This window comes from Physella acuta, unplaced genomic scaffold, assembly GCF_028476545.2.
Source record: "Physella acuta isolate Inbredline_101_S28 unplaced genomic scaffold, ASM2847654v3 ptg000176l, whole genome shotgun sequence".
Classification (NCBI taxonomy): domain Eukaryota; kingdom Metazoa; phylum Mollusca; class Gastropoda; family Physidae; genus Physella; species Physella acuta.
Genome location: NW_026731695.1, coordinates 278,659 through 287,500, shown reverse-complemented (window position 1 = coordinate 287,500; position 8,842 = coordinate 278,659). Strand labels below are relative to the sequence as shown.

The 8,842-nt window shown below is 36.0% G+C and overlaps 1 protein-coding gene across 2 annotated transcripts in view; it reads left to right on the top strand.

The window, feature by feature from the left end:
* The window catches only part of LOC131936365 (uncharacterized), a 17,872-nt gene extending 10,564 nt beyond the window's left edge, over positions 1-7,308 (top strand). For both annotated transcript variants that reach the window (XM_059293308.1, XM_059293309.1), the window contains exons 6-7: positions 5,983-6,071; positions 7,235-7,308. In XM_059293308.1, the coding sequence (XP_059149291.1) occupies positions 5,983-6,071; positions 7,235-7,251 (106 nt within the window). In that variant the 3' untranslated portion in view covers positions 7,252-7,308. The remainder of the gene's footprint in view (positions 1-5,982; positions 6,072-7,234) is intronic.
* Positions 7,309-8,842: the final 1,534 nt, after the last annotated feature.

Sequence of the window (8,842 nt, the reverse complement as noted above, 5' to 3'; positions counted from 1 at the left end):
CTAACTCAATTACATGCTATTTATTTTATATATATAAAGTATGAGGGGGTGGATATCAAAGTTTAAGGGGGGGGGGGTACAATCGAAAGTTTGAGCGGGGAAAAAGTCTGGAAGAAACACTGCATGTAGCCTGATGTTATTATAAAACTTCATCTCTCTTTGTTTCTTTATAAAAAGGTTATGGAAGGTTTTTAAGGTATTTTACTGAAATGTTTACCGGACGAATGCAAAATGATATAAACAACCATAGCTTTTCTGTTATATAGGCTACATGCAGTGTTTCTTCCAGACTTCCCCCCCCCCTCAAACTGTCGATTGTACCCCCCCCCCCTCAAACTTTCGATTTGCATATATATATATATATATATATATATATATATATATATATATATATATATATATACATATATATATATATATATATATATATATATATATATATATATATATATATATATATATATATATATATATATACATATATATATATATATATATATATATATATATATATATATATATATATATATATATATATATATATATATATACATATATATATATATATATATATATATATATATATATATATATATATATATATATATATATATATATATATATATATATATATATATATATATATATATATATATATATATATATATATATATATATATATATATACCGAGGGGTCTATGGGGGGGGGGGGGGTTATGACCCCCCATAAACCCCCCCCTGCCTACGCCACTGCATATAAGTATTCGCATTGATTTAGAGTAGCGTCCCTTTTGTTTACATGTTTTCATTACCCTTCAAACAAAAGTCTATTTTAGTTCTATTGAGATTATTAAAGAATGTAAATAAATAGTATACACAATTCTGTAGAATAGGAACGATTGGGAGGGAAGTGACATTTAGCGCAGTAAATTTAGAGGTTAGGTTGGGTATAATAAATGGTGGGGTTAGGAAAGTTAAGGGGTCCATTTTCTAATAGGCAATCTATGTCTCTTTCGTACTTTCGTGTTGGTTTATTGTCGAACCTGTCCTCACCTCACATCACAACAGTTGGGTGACGCTTTCCGTGTAATGTTAAAATAAATAGCATGTAATTGAGTTAGTTCGAAGTGAGTTTTCATACAAGCCCAACGCACTAATTAAGGTTGTCGCAAAATGTAACATATATGTAACATATGTCAATGATGTCAATGAATTTTCATTAAAAAAAAGATGTCTAGTACAGTTTACGAAACTTACGAACTTCGCCGATACTTTTTTGGTGAGTAGTTTGGTAAGTATGTAGGCGGGTAGGTGGGTAAGTGGGTAGGTGGGTAGTTAGGTAGGTAGGTAGGTAGGTGGGTAGGTGGGTAGTAGGTAGGTAGGTAGGTGCGTCATGATGTGAAAAAATATTAAATACAAAATTGTTATTTTGGTGCGAATGAATGTTGTTACGAGAGATATGCATGTTTGATGACGCGGATGAAAGAGAGTGAAGTTTTGCCATAGGAACGGGTTGTTATAGTATGCAAGCGAGGTAGTTCGGACTAGGGAGAATGTGAAAGATACTTCGTGTAATGTCGATAGTTGTATGTTTATACGAGAATAGTAGTTGAATAATTATTGACCAAGAAAATAATAGGCATTGTGTAAAGTGATTATCGCCTGTATCGTGGTGATGGGAATGCAGATGGTAGTGGTACGCTTTAAATGGTAGTAGATCACGTGATCAAACACGACACTCTCACAGCAGCCCTAACAGTCATGTATAAATGTGTCATCTAGTCCATATGGTCTTTGTGCTAAATTTCTCTTTTGCACATTTTTCGTTGTGTTTTTTCTGGTTGCGCATTTTTCTGTTTCTGTTTGCGCTTTTTTCCGTTTGCGCTTTTTTCTGTGTGCGCTTTTTTCTGTTTGCGCTTTTTTCCGTTTGCGCTTTTTCTGTTTGCGCTTTTTTCTGTGCGCGCTTTTTTCTGTGTGCGCTTTTTTCTGTTTGCGCTTTTTTCCGTTTGCGCTTTTTTCCGTTTGCGCTTTTTTTCCGTGTGCGCTTTTTTCTGTGTGCGCTTTTTTCCGTTTGCGCTTTTTTCTCTTTGCACTTTTTTCCGTTTGCGCTTTTTTCTGTTTGCGCTTTTTTCTGTGTGCGCTTTTTTCTCTTTGCGCTTTTTTTCTGTTTGCGCTTTTTTCTCTTTGCGCTTTTTTCCGTGTGCGCTTTTTTCTCTTTGCGCTTTTTTCCGTTTGCGCTTTTTTCTGTTTGCGCTTTTTTCTGTGTGCTCTTTTTTCTCTTTGCGCTTTTTTCCGTTTGCGCTTTTTTCTCTTTGCGCTTTTTTCTGTGTGCGCTTTTTCTCTTTGCGCTTTTTTCCGTGTGCGCTTATTTCCGTTGCGCTTTTTGATTTGCGCTTTTTTCCGTTGCGCTTTTTTCCGTTGCGATTCTTTCCGGCCACCGTCCGCGACATACCGATTTTGCCTTATCATAAATTATGCTCATAGGTACATTTATCCTACTGCAGCTGATCGTTATGTATTGGGTACATCCATATGGTTATATCGGTAGTAATGTTCAAGTTGTCAATTCAAAATAGATGATGTCACAACTCTCTTTATTTTTTAATTTTTTTTTGAGAATTCAGCCTATTTACATTGATTATTATTACTAAATATGTGGTCCGTTTTTACTACAAAATACGAATAGCTTTATTTTATTTTTTATGTATATGTTACGGTCAAAGCCCGAAGTCGGCCAATGCTAGGATTGGCCGGCCAATCCGCGCATTGGCCAATATCGCCTCCCATAGGTCGGTCAAAGTCCGAAACTTTGCTTGATTTCGGCATTTGGCCGGCCAATCACCGGACTGGCCATGGTGGACCGGCCAAAGTCTTAATTAGAAGATCATCTGGCTAGGGACGACCGGCCAAAGTCCGGATTAGAAGATCATGAGCAGATTTTGGTTTTTTTTAAAATGCCGTTAGGATTATGAAATTAAGTCTTTATTGATTATTAATTAAAGTAAATGACAGAAATATTCAAATTTTTTTAGTGTACTATAGTCTCAATCTATCAATATCATAATTTGTTACAACAAGTTGAACTTTTATGGCATTTAGAATTACATAGCAGCTTGTTATTTTTACACTTGAAGCGATTTGTTGTGCACTTAGTTGTGCAATTGCAGCGAGTGTAGCCTTGGCCCCCAGTCAATGATTGTGAAGATGCGATGGTTCGTAGAGATTTTTCCTCAGTGCCAAATGACGACTTTATGAGCAGTTTTTCGTGAAGAATTGAAAACTCACTTCTAGAATATATTTGTTTTAGAACACCACGTTCCGTTCCTAGCTTGTAGAAAGCGATGTCGACGTTCATGTCAACTGCAATCAAGCTTCGGGGATCACCGTGACCTCTGTCAACATCTGGAAAACGGATGCGTACATTGTCACCCACTTCACCATCTTTAAATTTTGTTTTTGATGTTTTAAGCATCTTAGCACCTTGAGTTTGCAAGCCAGTATGAGCTGCTGATCTGTGCTCCATGATGTCTTGTTTGTTGTGACACAATCTGCAGGTAATGTTCCCTCCGTACCCTTCGTCTGCTTCATTGGGTATTCCACAAATAGCATGGACATCGTTGCCACAGGATCCACAAGAATGGGTTCCCAGAAAGAAGCGCAACGGGAAAAAGCGCAAAGAGAACAAAGCGCACTCGGAAAAAAAGCGCAAAGAGAAAAAAGCGCAAAGAGAAAAAAGCGCAAAAAGAAAAAAGCGCACACAGAAAAAAGCGCAAACAGAAAAAAGCACAAACGGAAAAAAGCGCAAACAGAAAAAAGCGCAAACGGAAAAAAGCGCAAACAGAAAAAAAGCGCAAACGGAAAAAAGCGCAAACAGAAAAAAGCGCAAACGGAAAAAAGCGCAAACAGAAAAAAGCGCAAACAGAAAAAAGCGCAAACAGAAAAAAGCGCAAACGAAAAAAAGCGCAAACAGAAAAAAGCGCAACCAGAAAAAACAACGAAAAATGTGCAAAAGAGAAATTTAGTACAAATACCTATATCGACTAGATGACACATTTATACATGACAGTTAGGGCTGCTGTAAAAGTGTCGTGTTTGATCACGTGATCTACTACCATTTAAAGCGTACCACTACCGTGTGCATTCCCCTCACCACGATACAGGCGATAATCGCTTTACACAATGCCTATTATTTTCTTGGTCAATAATTATTCAACTACTATTTTCGTATAAATAAAAATAATACTATCCTTGATATCGACATTACACGAAGTATCTCTCACATTCTCCCTAGTCCGAACTACCTAGCTTGCATACCATAACTTGCATATAGAATGCTATACAAACAAGAGCTAAACAATACGTTAATCTCAATGAAAACGCACCCAGAATAATGAAAATGCGATCACAAATTAGTCTAGATAGAACATTGGCCAGGACATCCCGGCCAGTGCGCGCATTGGCCGGCCAATGTACAAAATACGCTGTCAAGTTTAAGCGCTTCGGACTTTGGCCAGTACGTCCCGGCCAGTGCGCGCATTGGCCGGCAATTGTACGAAATACGATCTTAGTGCTGTTCTTCGGGCTTTGGCCAAGAGAGCCGGCCAATCCGCGGATTGGCCGGCCAATCCACGCTTTGGCAGCACTTCGGGCTTTGACCGTAACATATATCAAGTCTAAATTCAAATATGGAAATAATTTAGGAAGTTAACTTCTGATTACGGTTTGTCGCGTTTTCGCGAAATCAGGCAACATTTTAGCCTTGAAATAGCATTGTAAGGAGAACATAAATAGAAAACAGGATGTTGGGATGGGAACACTCATGGATACCACCAAAGAAAGGTCTTAACGGTGACCTTGACAATTATAACTCTAAGCATAGACGTAATAAAATTCAGTAAGTTTGGACATTGACAAAAATACTCATTATACTGCTATATAGTACAGACAGAAGTGTTATTGAGCACCCAAATCTTCAGCACTGAATACCAACATCAGTGACACTGAGCACCCACAGCAGTGATGCTGAATACCCACTTCTAAGACTGAGTATCAACTTCAATGTTATCGATTACCCACACCTTCAACTATTTACGCATTGAGTTACCATAGCAGTAGCACTCTCATTTGTTTCCGTAGCAGTATCATTCGAGTACAACAGCAGTAGCACGAAATACCAACATCAGAATTGGGTACCATCAACAATGACAGTGAGTACCACACAAAAGGCACCCAGCAGCTGAATTGAGCATGGACGAACATACAACGGCTTAACTGTCATTATTTGACACTTCTTGTTCACGTGCTTTGTGTGTATGAAATGAGAAGTATTAGTCTTTATCAGTTGACCTTGAAAGGAAATTTTACGAAAAGGGCGAAACCAGGGATAACAATACATATTTAAGGAAGTCCCTTTATATGTATTGTGTTACTGTAGTGCAACCACGGCAGTAATGTTACAAAATGGATCAAACAATTTTATTTTATTTTTAATTTTTTAAAATTTTATTTTATAGGTCCGGGTTATTTTATTATTTTTACCGACACGTGTTCTCTAAATATCCACGCACAAAGAATAGAAAATCACAAACTAAACATATAGACAAGGAGATGAAGACTCATTTGTAAAATTAATTAAAACTATAGTTTTAGTATTATAGTATTATATAACTCTCCTGCATATGCTCGCTCTCTAAATGAAGTTATGAAGTTATACTCCACTCTGCCTGATGTCACAAATTCACGACATACCGTAATTAGCATGCATACCTCAAATTCATAGTCAGTATGATGAGAGAAAATCTCGCTTGGAACATAATTCAGGCATTAAGGGGATAACGTATTGCTTCTAAAATGTTAAAATCTCGGAGCAAATTTAATCATACTTCACTAGAAGGTGAAAGACGATGTAGTACGATGAAAAATACGTTGCATTTTTTTTTTGTTTTACACAATTGTTCTGTTTCTATTTCAAATATCTAAAAGAAACGAAGCTCGTTATACTTGTATAAAGGGACTAAATTGTCCAGCTGGATTTCATATGAATGTAAGAGGTGATTTAAAGACATGCGAAGGTATGTTACGACTTTTCTGATATGTTATGTTATGTTACATTACGTTACTTTACGTAACGTTAGGTTATGTTAGGTTACGATACGATACTTTACGTTGTGTTGTGTTGTGTTATGTTATGTTATGTTATGTTATGTTATGTTATGTTATGTTATGTTATGTTATGTTATGTTATGTTATGTTATGTTATGTTATGTTATGTTATGTTATGTTATGTTATGTTATGTTATGTTATGTTATGTTATGTTATGTTATGTTATGTTATGTTATGCTATGCTATGCTATGTTATGCTATGCTATGCTATGTTATGTTATGTTATGTTATGTTATGCTATGCTATGCTATGCTATGCTATGCTATGCTATGCTATGCTATGCTATGCTATGCTATGCTATGCTATGCTATGCTATGCTATGCTATGCTATGCTATGCTATGCTATGCTATGCTATGCCATGCTATGCCGTGCTGTGCCGTGCTGTGCCGTGCTATGCTATGCTATGCTATGCTATGCTATGTGCTATGCTATGCTATGCTATGCTATGCTATGCTATGCTATGCTATGCTATGCTATGCTATGCTATGCTATGCTATGCTATGCTATGCTATGCTATGCTATGCTATGCTATGCTATGCTATGCTATGCTATGCTATGCTATGCTATGCTATGCTATGCTATGCTATGCTATGCTATGCTATGCTATGCTATGCTATGCTATGCTATGCTATGCTATGCTATGCTATGCTCTGCTATGCTCTGCTATGCTATGCTATGCTATGCTATGCTATGCTATGCTATGCTATGCTATGCTATGCTATGCTATGCTATGCTATGCTATGCTATGCTATGCTATGCTATGCTATGCTATGCTATGCTATGCTATGCTATGCTATGCTATGCTATGCTATGCTATGCTATGTTATGTTATGTTATGTTATGTTATGTTATGTTTTTTCTGGAGCCTAAATAACGGAATCCTATTTGTTTGTCGTCTATTTTACCGTTTTGTCGCTGGCAGTTATGATTGTATGTATGAGTGTGAGTATGTATGATTATGTGTATGTAATTCTGAATATGCTCGTGGTTCATTAGCAACTATGTATGACTGGCTGTATGGCTGGGTGGCTGACATTAAATGTTTAATTTAATTATTTTTTTTATCACAGCCAGTGCAACTACATGATTTGAATAACACTACGGTATTTGCAGTTATAAAAAATATAACAACTTAAATTTTTACATAACTCGTTTTTTGTTTTTAATTTTCAATTTTGTTTTGTCATACAAATTAAAAAAAAAACTTTTCCAAAAAGAATAAGCGTATTCTTATCAACGAATATGCAAATCTCATCACATGCTACAGTTCAATTGTTTCAGAGATCTCCGCATATGAATGGATAGTATTTCCTGATCTTAAGTAATCATTAGTTCATTAGAAAACTCAGGGACGTCGAATTCTGGGATTTACCCTTAACCACTCAATAACACCGTAAAAAGCTCGAATTCATATAAAAAATTTAAATATCGTCCTACACCAGTAGTCGGCAACCTGCGGCACGCGAGCCGCATGCGGCTCTTTTGATGTCAAGGTGCGGCTCTCCAGCTCCTTGCACAAATATTGTTATATTATTTCATTTTCGCAGAAAATATTATACTGTAAATAAACTCAACTTTAAACAGGATAAAAAAAACCCTTCAGTGAACAGTGAGAATAGATGCAGTAGAAAGTATACGGACAGCTGAGAGTCACTTGGATATCAGGACGTCCCACAATCGTGTTGCGGCCAGCTCCGTAACGTAGTGTTTTAGTTATTAGCTTCCCACTGGACGGTGGGGTTCGAGTTTACCATGCGTTCAGTGGGGTGGTAGATAAGCCTTGTGAGAATCAAAAGGACAGAAGCGGCCAATGCACGATAATCAAACCAAGACAGTCGGTGTTTGTCGTGTTGAGGCCACCTGACTAATGGGAGACACCTCCTGAACCGGGAATATCGGTCAAGAAAGAAAAAAAAAGTTAACAGCTTCAATAGTGGATTGGGAGAGTCCTGTAGATTATTTGATTAATAAGGTTATTATTCTAGCAAAACATGTGTAGGTTTTTATATGAACAAATATTATTTCATATTAAAGGGTACTTATTTTAAATTACAAATACAATTATTTACCTAATCAAAATCAAATAGTAAATATTGAAAGAAAATTCTAGTGTCTCTTTAAAAACTGGGAAATTTTGAAAATTCTTCCATCTCAAAAGGTTGCCCCTGTCCTACACCATTTTAAGATATTCATTTTAAAAAAATTAACGTGAAAATTTGACCTTTTTACACGACCTCATAATAATGAAATTAAAATTAGCCACACTTTTAGGTAGCCACATGGAGGGGGGGGGGGGGCCGGGTAAATGGTGTTCTAGACGTTTTAGACGCTTCTGAAATGTAAATATGTTCAGGAACTCTTATGATTACGGTTGTGGCTAAAAAATATTGAAACAGAATGCGATATTTATATAAAATGTAAAATTTTGAAACTTGTCATCACATTTACAAAAATTAACAAAAAAATCAATTCACTTATTAATTATCTATGTAATTAGGTTCTGAATGAAATTTGTTCATTTCATATTGCTTTTGGTACATTTAAAGCATATGTCGAAGGAAATGTTTCATACATTTTTAATGGTAATGTAGGGCATTTTTTCCAAAAAAAATAAAAATAAAATAAAAAATAAAAAAACAGGAACAAACAATACAATTGATTTAATAACATGGCAATCA